Consider the following 11,994-nt stretch of genomic DNA (forward strand, 5'->3'; position numbering starts at 1 on the left):
TGCCAAATGACTTGAACATGCACCGAATTCCTAGGTCTCTTCTCTTGGAGAGTGGTGCTTCTGGGCCCCAACACCCTGTCTCCTACACACAGGAACTGATTGTATTTACTCTTAAATGGGGACTGTATTTTCAGGAGCCTGTCAGCTACAAGGAGTGCTCTGACCCTCCTCAGTTAATCACCATTTCAGGCATCCAGAACCCCCTTCCACAAACATCCAGGTTAAGGAGTATTTTACTGTTTAAGATCAGAATTGAAGATCAGATCCTGTGCTCTCTTCCTGCTGTCTTCAGATATGTGTGGGTGGATATGGATGGTGGTTCCTAGAGAGGCTTGAGGCTGATAGAGTATGACTTAGTTCTGGAACAAAATAGAAACAACCAGTGGTTTTGGCCTTGGAGCCCAGGTTCTAGAGCAGAGCTCCAGGCTGGTTGGTATATGGAGAATGGACTACACCTGGCAGAGACCCAATCCCCTCACCTTTGGGGTGGATACTGAGTGCCCACGGCCTTGGACCAGTTGCCCCACGTGCCATAGAAATATTATCCTTTTCGGGGAGTACTGCCTTGGGAGTCCAGGGAGCGCAGATATGTTTTTCATCCATCTCAGATTTTTCACTCATTCTCTCAGTATCATGTTTTCTTTTTCAATTTTTTAAAATTATAGTTGATACACAGCATTGTGCCAATTTATGCTGTGACAGTGACTCAGTTAAACATATACATTCTTTTTTATATTCTTTTCCATCATGGTCCATCCCAGAAGATTGTATGTAGTTCCCTAGGCTCTACAGTAGGACCTTGTTGTTTATCTATTTTAAATGAAATAGTTTGCATCTACTAACCCCAAACTCCCAGTCCATCCCTCTCCCTTGGCAACCACAAGTCCATTCTCTATGTCTGTGAGTCTGTTATGTTTTATAGATAGGTTCATTCGTGCCATATATCCATGTATCATAATGGAATTTGTCTTTCTCTGACTTCACTTAGTGGGATAATCTCTAGGTCCATCCATGTTGCCGCAAATGGCATTATTTCATTTTTGTGTGTAGCTGAGTAGTATTCCGTTGTGTATATGTACCATACCATCTTTGTCTGTTCATCTGGCGGACATTGAGTTGTTTCCAAGTCTTAGCTATTGTGAGAAGATGGGGATGCATGTGTATTTTTGAAATATAGTTTTGTCTGGGTATATTCTCAGGTGTGGGATTGCTGGATCATATTGGTAATTCTATTTTTAGTTTTCTGAATAGTGGTTGTACCAACTTACATTCCCACCAATAGTGTAGGAAGATATCCTTTTCTTCATACCCTCTCCAGCATTGTTATTTGTGGACTTATTAATGATGGCCATTCTGACCAGTGTGAAGTGGTACCTCTTTGTAGTTTTGATTTGCATTTCTCTAATAAGTAGTTATGTTGAACATTGTATCATGTGCCTACTGACCATCTGTGTCGTCTTTGGAGAAATGTCTATTTAGGTCTTCTGCCCATTTTTTGATTGGGTTGTTTGGGAGTTTTTTATTGTTAAGTTTTATGAGGAGTTTGTATATTTTGCAAATTAGGCCCTTGTCGGTTGCATCATTTGTAGATGTTTTCTCCCATTCCTAGGTTGTCTTTTCAGGTTTCTTTTTATGGTTTCTTTTGCTGTGCAAAAGCTTGTAAGTTCGATTAGGTCCCATTTGTTTATTTCGTTTTTATTTCTATTGCCTTGGTAGACTGACCTAATAAAAATAAAGCATTTGTACAATTTATGTCAGACTGTGTTTGGCCTATGTTCTTCTTGAGTTTTATGGTATTAAGTCTTAGGTTTAAATCTTTAAGCCGTTTTTAGTTTACTTTTGTGCATAGTGTGAGGGCGTGTTCTAATTTCATTGATTTACGTGCAGCTATAGTTCCATATAAATTTTTAGATTATTTGTTCTAGTTCTGTGAAAATGTCATGGGTAATTTAATAGAGATCACATTAAATCTGTAGATTACTTTGGGTAATATGGCCATTTTTACAATATTAATTTTTCCAATCCAAAAACAGGGGCTATCTTTCCATTTCTTTGAATCCTCTTTAATTTCCCATATTAACATTTCTAGTCTTTCATCTCTTTGGTCAGGTTTATTCCTAGGTATTTTTTTTATGTGATTTTAAAAGTTTTTTTTGTTTTTTGGGTTTGTTTTGTTTGCCTTTTTTTTTTTTTTTTTTTTTTTTTTTTTTTGCTGTTTAGGGCTGCATTTGAGGCATATGGAAGTTCCTAGGCTAGGGGTTGAATCAGAGCTACAGCTGCCAGCCTACATCACAGCCACAGCCACTTGGGATCTGAGCTGCATCTGCAACGTATACCACAGCTCAAGGCAATGCCAGATCCTTAACCTACTGAGTGAGACCAGAGATCGAACCTGCATCCTCTTGGATCCTAGTTGGGTTCATTAACCACTGAGCCATGAAGGGAACTCCCTAAAAGTTATTTTTTACATTCCTTTTCTGGTATTTCATTGTTAGTATACAGAAATGCAACCAATTTCTGAATGTTCATCTTATATCTTGCTACTTTGCTGAATTTATCAGGCCTAGTAGTTTTTGTGTGGATCCTTAGCATTTTCTATGTATAGTATCATATCTGCATGTGATGACAGTTTTACCTTTTACCTTCCAATGTGGATACCTTTTATTTCTTTTTCGTGTCTGATTGCTGTGGCTAGGACTTCCAATATTATGTTGAATAGAAGTGGTAAGATTGGGCATCCTTGTCTTATTCCAGATTTTAGCAGGAAGGCTTACAGCTTTTTTCCATTTAGTATTATATTGGTGGCGGGTTTGTCATAAATGGCCTTTACTATGTTGAGATGTGTTCCTTCTATACCCACCTTTATAAGTGTTTTTATCATGAATGGATGTTGAGTTTTCCAGATGCTTTTTCTTTTTTTACTTTTCTTTTGTTAATGTGGTGTATACATTGATTTCCATGTGTTGAACCATCCTTGAAAATGAACTTGAGATGAATCCCACCTGATCTTTTTTTTTTTTTTGGCCCATATCCAGAGTGTTTATTCTCTCCAGTGGGGAGGGGGTGGGGTCTGCTGTCCTGAAGCGGGCGGGATCCTGCGTGTACCATATGAAGCCATAGGTGGCATTGAGAATCTCCTCATTGGTGTGCAGCCATAGAGCTCACCCATCATTGGGGTGACCCAGTGCATTGTGTGGAACACAGACTCGCCCACCTTCCTGTCGGCACGTCCTTCAGGATGCTTGCCGCCTCCTCCAAGTTCTCCCGAAGCGTCTGGAGAACTCTCCGGTCCTTCTCTGCCTGAAACAGAGGCCTCAGTGTCCTCAATCTGCAGGCGCCTGCACTCACGGTTCCACTTCATCGTGCTCTGGTATCCGAAGAGCAAGGTCCCGATGCCCACAACAAACATGCATAGCCCGACAGTCCTCAACGTGGGAGCTTCGGCTTGTAGTCGATAGGGCCCCCCGGCGGGGGCATGTCCTGCTTCACCTTCGACGCCGCCATGCTCGCTGGCCTATACGCCTTTGTTTGGGTGGTATCTTTGGTTTTCGTGTTAGGGTAATATGTTTTTGGGAGTGTTCCTTCCTCCTCAGTCTTTTGTAAAAGTTTGAAAAGGATCAGTGTAAGTTTTCTTTGTATGTTTGGTAGAATTTGCATGTTAAGCCATCTGGTCCTGGACTTTTGTTTGTACAGAGTTGTAAAATTATATATTTTATTTCCCTTATAGTGATTGGTCTGTTCAGATCATCTGTTTCTTTTTGATTCAGTTTTGGTGGGCTGCATGTTTCTAGAAAGTTTTCAGTTTTTCTAGGTTGTCAAATTTGTTGGCATATAATTGTTCATGGTATTCTCATGGTTTTTTGTATTTCTGTGTTATCAATTGAGATTTCTCCTTTTTCATCTACTAGTTTACTTGGGTTCGCTTTCTCTCTTCTTGGAGAGCCTGGCCAGAGGTTTGTCCTTTTTTGGGGGGGGGGGGGGGCCTTTTCTAGAGCCGTACCCGCAGCATATGGAGGTTCTTAGGCTAGGGGTCTAATCGGCGCTGTAGCCGCCAGCCTGCACCAGAGCTACAGCAATGCTGGATCCGAGCCGTGTTTGCGACCTACACCACAGCTCACAGCAGCACCGGATCCTAACCCACTGAGCAAAGCCAGGGATCAAACCGGCAACCTCATGGTTCCTAGTCGGATTCATTAACCACTGAGCCACAACGGGAACTCCTGATTCCCTTGTTGACGCATTGGTTTTTTAGTAGCATGTTGTTTAGTCTCCATGTAGTCATTTTATTTCCCATTTCTTTTTTAAGTGTTGGTGAAATACACGTAACACAAAACTTATCTTAACCACATTTAAGCGTGTAGTTCAGTGGTACTAAATACATTCATATTGTTGTGCAGCTGTTATCACCATCCGTTCCCATAACTTTCCATCTTGTAAAGTGAAAACTATACTGGCTAAACAGCAGCTCCGCATTCCTGGCTTCTGCCACTGCTCTTCTACTTTCTGTCTCTGATTTGACGACTCTATGTCCTGTAAGAGGAATCAAGTTCACTCAGTATAACGTTGTCAGGGGTCATCTGTGTGTCGTAGCCTGGGTCAGAATTTCCTTCCTTTTTAAGGCTGAGTCGTTGCACAGTGTGGGTAGACCAGTTTTGCTTATCCATTCAGCATGTTCATCTCTTTTTTTCAGCTCATTTTTCTTTTGCCTCAGTTTGCTCATGCACTGCCTTTCTGCAGACAATGTAGGCAGAGGCTTAAAAGTCAGATAGTCTAGGTTTGAATCCTGGGCCTGGTTTTTACTGATTATGAGACCTTGATGAACAAATTACTTAAGCTCTCTGAGCTTCCCTCCTCATCTGTGAAATGGATACAGAGTCAGGATCCTCATCTCATCGGCTGTTGTTGGAATTAAACAAGACACTAAGTGTATGCACAGGCCTAGCACAGCGCCTGGCACACAGGGGTCTACCAGCACTCAAATCTTAGCTGGTAGAACATGCTCACCATTTGTACTTTCAGAACTTCTTGTTGACAGGAGATTGAGAAAGGAGGAAAATCCTACATTAACGAAATCCTAGAGACGATTTAACCCCTTGCCACATTTGCTCTTTAGTGTCCCGTACGAGGTGGTGAGGGTGAATTTTAGACGTCCTGGGCCCCCCCGGCCTCCCATCTTGAAGCTTTTTGGCGACGGGGGGCTCGGGAGTGCTGGAGTGAGTTCCTGCATGTCTGCAGGAGGAGGCTGGCTGTGTCTGCACGTGGCCGCCCAAGGAGGACTGTGGGCCGCCTCTGGGCTCGGCTCTGCCTCCTTCCAACTCTTGCCCACTGCTCTGCTCCCAAGACGAGGGTAGGGGGAGTTGGGAACAAGCTGTCTTTGTGCTCTGCTTTAGGCCAGCCCAGCTGCACTGTGGGTACCAGCACACGGGACTCAGAGCTGCACATGGAGCGTCAGAGAGAGGGTTTCTGGGGCTGTGGGAAGAGCCGGGTGGCTGGCATATTTGTTGTGGGCAGAACCCTCTGCTGTGGTTTTTGAAAATCCTCTCACACACTGGGGTGAGATGGCAGCAGGGGTGTTTTCAGCCTGGCGTTAAATGCTAAGGGGCTGCTGAGGACATCACCTGCCAAAGTGACAGGCTTGGAGGGTACTTAGAGAAAGTGGTGAGGCCTGATTTCTGGGGCATCAGAATCTCATATGTGCTGGACCTTTTTGTAAGGATGAGGTCCACCCCCCAGCAGCGGTCTGTCAGTTCTGTGCCTGGCCCTTTATACCCAGGACTAAATGGACCTGAGAACTCTCGGGCTCCTCACTGTGAAGTCCAGGAATGACTGGTTCCTGCGTTCTCCTCAGCAATCCTTTTTTTTTTTTTTGTCTATTGTCCTTTTAGGGCCGCACCCACAGCATATGAAGGTTCCAGGCTAGGGGTCGAATCGGAGCTGCAGGTGCCGGCCTATGCCACAACCCTAGCAAGGAGCCAAGCCACGTCTGCAACCTACAGCACAGCTCATGGCAACACCAGGTCCCCCACCCCCTGAGCAAGGCCAAGGATCGAACCTGCGTCCTCAGAGATACTAGTTGGGTTTGTTTACCACTGAGCCACGATGGGAACTCCCTCAGCAGTCCTTTCTTAAAGCACCCCCTTGATTCTCTGAGGGAATGTGTAGATCTCTAATCCAAATGTCCTGTGGTTACAGGATCCAGTCAGTCCCAGGAGCAGCTGTCCAGTAGCTCGGAGGAGGCATCTGGAACGGAGGAGGAGGAGGAGGAGGAGGCGGCGGCTGAGCCCAGCTTCATCATGGGGCGATGAGGATGTTGTCTGCAGCAGCTGTTGAGGCCTGTGACCAGGACCTCAGAAAATCATCCTCCACGGGCCGCAAGGGGAAGGGAGCCTCTGTTTTCAGCTCACTTTCCTTCCCAAAGCTGTGCTTGCAGAAGCAAGTAGGCCCCCACCCCCAGGGCTCATCGTTTCCTGTCGGCAGGACTCGGCCCGGCCCGTGGGAGAGAGGACTGTCTCCTGACACTGCCAAGGGCCTGGCCAGGGTCACGGACGTTTCCACTAAAGGGGAAGCTGTCTTGCCTGTTCCTCCAGTGCCTGTTCTCATGTAACTGAACAGTGATGAGTTTGGGGCTGGTTTCTGTGAAAGGAATGCTTTAGTAAAAAACAGAAAAACTTCAGGTTTTGTTGAGACCTGTGAAATGCTGATGACAGAAGCAGTAGAGAGGGCTGGGGGATGACAAAGAAGGGCCTGTTTCTCAGACTCGGTGAAGGAGATGGCCTAGGCCCTGGTGCCAACGCACGCTGCAGGGTGCATGACCGCCCTTTCCTTCAGCTGAGGGTGCCCTGCAGCGGGAGACGTGGGACTTAAGCAGGGCCTGAGCAGAACAGAGGACCTGGATGTGTGCAAAGAGCTTGGGGAAACCTCTGGAGACACGGAAAGCAGCAGGTAGAGAGGCCCGGCAGGGCCGGACCAGAGCGGAGCGGGTGGCCTGGGGGATCCTAGCTGCACTGCAGGGGAGGCGGATGCAGTGGCCACCAGCTGCATCTTCATCCCGAGGTAAGAGGGGAGCACAGCAGAAAACGGGAGCTTATGTGGACAGCCTTTCAGCCAGCAGGAGGAAGAGATGGTTTCTAAGTAGAGCCTTTGCTCTTTTTTTTTTGCTATCTCCCAAGTTTCTAAGGCTATTTTGTGCCTTTTATGGAGTTACAGAGAATTAAGGAAATAGTGGTTTTGAGTGAAGGGAAACTGAAAGATACATCTTGATTTCCCGGACCCCACCCTGAGCCATGTGACATCTGTGATAACGTCTGGGTTTCCGCAGCTCAAGTCAACAGGAATTTTTCTTTCCTAGGAAGCCGAAATGGAAAGTCATTCCTAATAAATTAGCGCATGCCCTGGCTCTACCTTTTAGAAGCCGTGTTTCTCTTTCCTCAGGGACTGGCGGGCCAGCTTTGTGTGCTCCTGTCTTTGAACCGTTGGATTCCCCCAACGTGTGTGTCCTAAGTCCTGCTTTGAGTCTGCAGCCTGGATCCTGGGGGCATTCCCTCACGCTGGAGGCTGTAGCTCTGGGTTTCAGTTCCGACACTGCCTCTGATGAGACGGGGAACTCTGGGCAAGTCACTTCCTGCCTCGGCCTCGTGCCAAGATCTGGACGAGACACCACAGCACGTGGATGCCGGACAGGTGGGTGAACGGCTAGACAAATGGGAGGGTGCCAGACTGGATGTTTGTGTTTTCGCCTTTACTCCATGTCTGAGGGGGATGTTCAAGGAGCGACTATCCTCCCGCAATTTGGTTTAAGGGGTGAGCAGTACCTTAGATGGATGGACTCTCTCTGTGATCAGGCAGAAGCTTGGATCTGCTTGCCCAGCATGCCCAACAGAGCCAGATGACTGCGGTGACCCAGTTTATTGCAGGGGGTCAGGCCTGGAGAAGGGCAGCTGGTGCTCAAAAGACCCACACTCCCTGCTGGCTTTCAGGGAAAGGCTTTTAAAGACGGGGAGGGCGAGAGTCACAGGGTGGTGATCAGCTCAGCTGCACTTCCGACTGGTGGATGGTGAGTAACTGGGTACTGGTTCAGGAAGCTCAGCCGTCAGCCTTAGGGTTCCAGCCGGTCTGGGATCTCTGTGCTGGTGGAACACGTGCAATAGCCCCACCCTTGAATTGTTTTGCTGATATAATCTACAGCCCTTGAGGAGGAACTAAAGGTCCTTGACTTCATTTTACGGCTAAAGGTTTTCTACAAACAGGGGACTTGGTGGAGGTGGCGGTGTCTGCCTCTAGGAAGGCCTGTAGGATCCTGCTCGCTTTCAGTCCCCCCTTTAATACGCCACAGTCCTGAGGGGAATGGGCAAGGGACTGCTCGGGCTATTTCCTGCTGACTGAGGGCAAGGTCGCTTGTTCAGGATTCGAGGAGCCACCGACGTTCACTTGAAAGAATTCTCGAGTTGCTTTGTAATATGAAAACTACCTTTCTCTTTGCTTTGTCACAGCACCTGGACAAACATTTGAAAATTAGTAGACAGATTACAGTGAAGATAATGATCAAAACGCACCCTTGTGATATCCCCCAGACCTCTTCCCATGCCAGATGCCAACCAGGAACGTAAGGTTTGGAGTGGGTCCTCCGTCTGTACACTCCGCAGCCACGCAGCCCCTTCAGTTCTGAGCTTCCGGTTCTCCAGAGGCGTTGATGTATACATAACAGGAGCTGCCGGCCCCTACCCGTCCTGTGGTGGTGGTTGTCAAAATATAATTTAATTTAAAGCAATTTTATTAACCAGTACCGTTCTGACGGAAGAAGCTAGTGCCTTCTGGGAGGCTACTGCTGGAGCTGTCTCGGTTATTTTTTCTACAGAGCAAGGTTTCATAGCTATAAGAGGACACCTTGAGACCGTCAGGTTTGCGGCTGCTACCGTTGCTTTGAGAATGGCTGGGGGTGTCCTTGAGTCTAATACAGTTTAGACAGTTCAGGTTCTCGGTAATGTAGGGCCATGTTTGCAACCGTGTCCGTAATGGCCGCCCAGATGGCATTGTGGGTGACGGAGCCGCAGTTCATTTCATTTGGACTTTCTAAGTGCATTCTTGAATGCTTAAAGGGGATGTACCACATACGTGGGGTAAACTAGAACGGCCTCCGTAAGCCAGAATGATTTCTCCATCCCTCAGTGTATGCAGGTTTCCGCTCTCACGTTCCCTTTGTTTGCACATCCTCCTGTAGAAAGCGTTGATCAGGGTGGCACTGCCCACCCTGCATCCAGCGGTCCCTTGGTTCTAGGCCTCCGCTTTGTTTCTGTGTCTCTGCCTCGCCGTCCCCGTGGGGGAGACGCATCAGAGCTGTGCTAACGGGGAAGCACTGTCTGGGCTGCATGTTAGCAGTTCTACTGCACTGTCCCCCACACAGTGTACAGCTGCTGTTCAGCAGACACGTCAGGCAAGCAGTGACGCGTGTTCCTCCTCACTAGAGAAAATGTTCTTTCTGTGCTGAATTTTGCAGTCAAAAGCATGATTAGAAATAGAACAATAACTTCCTATTTTGATACAAACGGAGCACAGTTCAGCTGAATTAGGATGGATCTTACAGACCTGGTTCAGATTTCTTGGGTCAGCTGTCTGCCACTGCTGTTTTCTTCTCATCCTCTGTTGCTGTTGTTTGAGGTCAGCAGTCCTTTCTCTAGACCAGTACAGTGCAGGAGTTATTTAAGAGTCAACTTCTTACAGTTTCACCGTGCATGAGCTACTGAAGAATACCTGGTAAGGGTCCTTTCACTGAGTTTGGAGAGAGTGCTGTCTTTTCCAGTACGTATAATGTCCTGGTTGTGGATCATGGGACATCTCGTCTTCATCCAGAGAGTACCGTGATCAGCTTCAGAAAAAAGCTTAGACTATTCCTCTAATAACGTAAGTAAACTTTATAATATAGCAGCAAAGGGTTATCTTGTATATAGATAATACAAAAATTTAGTATCCACAAAGGTATATTATCAAAACACACACTCAATTACTCATTTCTACCAAAGCTAGCCAAATACGAATTTCTTTGCAAAGAAATAAGTCTGGTTACAATAAACTTGGCCTGATTGGTTACATAAGTGTAATTGATGGTATTGGAGCTTTTAAATTGTCTGGGCTAGAACTTTTCATAAGGAATATCAAATTGAACTTTTAAAAGACCTCTCAAGGCCAGGCAAGTGATATCCAGGACTTGCCCTCAGATTTTACCTGCAGTAGCTGTGGATTCGAGAGAATTCCTCTCTTCTCCAGGTCCCTAAAGTATCTTGATATTCCTGCTCCTCTAAGGAGGTGAGCTCCCTTATCCAGCTGTTGGGCCTCTGAGTTTCCAGTTTCTGGAGGGATCAGGTCAAGAGAAAAGATAAATGTTGCAATTCCACTTGCAACGGTATAACTTACCAAGTTGTTATAAAGGGGTTTTTCTTATGTCTAGAAAAGCACGAATTAAAAGCCAGTAATAGTTCAGACAGAACCTGTAAAAATTATAACCCTTTTCATGAGTTCACTCAATTCTATGCAACTAATCCTTGGTCTTATACAGTTTTAGGAAACCATCAGGGTTCCTATCAGAATTTCTTACCCAGTCCAGCAGTATGATCTGGCAGTTATCAAAACTCTTGTACTTGTCAAAAAAGTCCTTCCTATGAATCTCCTTAAAGACGAAACATTTTTTGCAAAAGCGCCAGTGAAATACCATCTATTGAAGGGTGAGACAGCACAGTTGAAGACTGATGACAGTGCAGTTGACAAAGAAGCTTAACTAGGCAGCTGTGACACACAACTTTTAAAGATGACAAGAACTGTGACATAATACCAGGACATATCCAAATTTTAGGAACTTCGTATAATTTCTAGAAGCCTTAATGACATTTATACATAAAATGTTATCTCTGAAGTTGATCACTATGCACTTGATAATGCTTCCCGTGTAATGTAACACACCAAATAATCCCAAATTAGTTCAATTATTTCTTTCTCTGAGATGCCTCAGGGGCCCTTTGAACAGTCCCAGTGTTAGCTAAGGGTCAAAAGAACTCTTAATTTAGGATTTTTTTGTTTATTGCCACACCCATGCATATGGAAATCCCTGGGTCAGGGATTGACTCTGAGCCACAGTTGAGTCAATGCCAGATCCTTTAATCCACTGTGCCAGTCTGGGGATCCAACCTGTGCTTCTGCAGCAACCTGAGATGCTTCAGTCAGAATCCTAACCCACTGTGCCACAGCAGGAACTCCCAATTTAGAATTTGATTTGAAGTTTGTCAAAAATAGTTTTATGAAAAGACAGCCTACAGAATGGCAGAAAGTATTTGCAAATGATACGACCAGCAGGAGGTTAATTTCCAAAATATTTAAACACCTCAATATAAAAAAAAAAATTAAAAAATGGGCGGAAGATCTAAATAGGCATTTCTCCAAAGAAGACGACTGACAGCCAGAAAGCACATGCAAAGATGTTCAGCGTTGCTGATGCTTAGAGAAAGGTACATCAGAACTGCAACGAGGTATTACCTCACACTGGTCGGAATGGGCAGCAGCCAAAGGGAGGCAGACAGGAAATGCTGGAGGCGGGGTGGAGAAAGGGAACCCCCCCTGCCCTCGAAAGGGAATGTAGTCCTGCAGCCACTATGGCAGACATTACGGAGGTTCTCGAAAAAACTAAAAACGGTTACCATGTGATCCAGTGATCCCACTCCTGGGCATCTCTCTGGAGAAACCAGTAATTCAAAAAAAAAAAAAAAAAAAAAAAAACGCACGCACCCCTGTGTTCATAGCAGCACTATTTGCAATAGCCAAGACATGGAAACGACCTAAATGTCCACTGACCTGGATAAAGGTGTGGTACATTTACACACAATACGGCTCAACCAGAAAAAAGCCATTTGCAGCAACATGGAGATTACACTATGTAAGAAAGAAAGACGTTATCACTTAGATGTGGAATCTAGAAAAATGCAAATGGACTTACAGAACAAGTAGATGCAG

At 45.7% G+C, this 11,994-nt stretch overlaps 1 protein-coding gene across 1 annotated transcript in view; it reads left to right on the plus strand.

Annotated features, from left to right (window-relative positions):
• Positions 1 to 6,673, plus strand: part of PRKRIP1 (PRKR interacting protein 1) — a 29,380-nt gene extending 22,707 nt beyond the window's left edge. Inside the window, exon 6 of the mRNA XM_047779776.1 lies at positions 6,193 to 6,673. Coding sequence (XP_047635732.1) covers positions 6,193 to 6,305 — 113 coding nt within the window. The 3' untranslated portion in view covers positions 6,306 to 6,673. The remainder of the gene's footprint in view (positions 1 to 6,192) is intronic.
• The last annotated feature ends 5,321 nt before the right edge of the window (positions 6,674 to 11,994 follow it).

Source organism: Phacochoerus africanus, chromosome 5, assembly GCF_016906955.1.
Source record: "Phacochoerus africanus isolate WHEZ1 chromosome 5, ROS_Pafr_v1, whole genome shotgun sequence".
Lineage (NCBI taxonomy): Eukaryota > Metazoa > Chordata > Mammalia > Artiodactyla > Suidae > Phacochoerus > Phacochoerus africanus.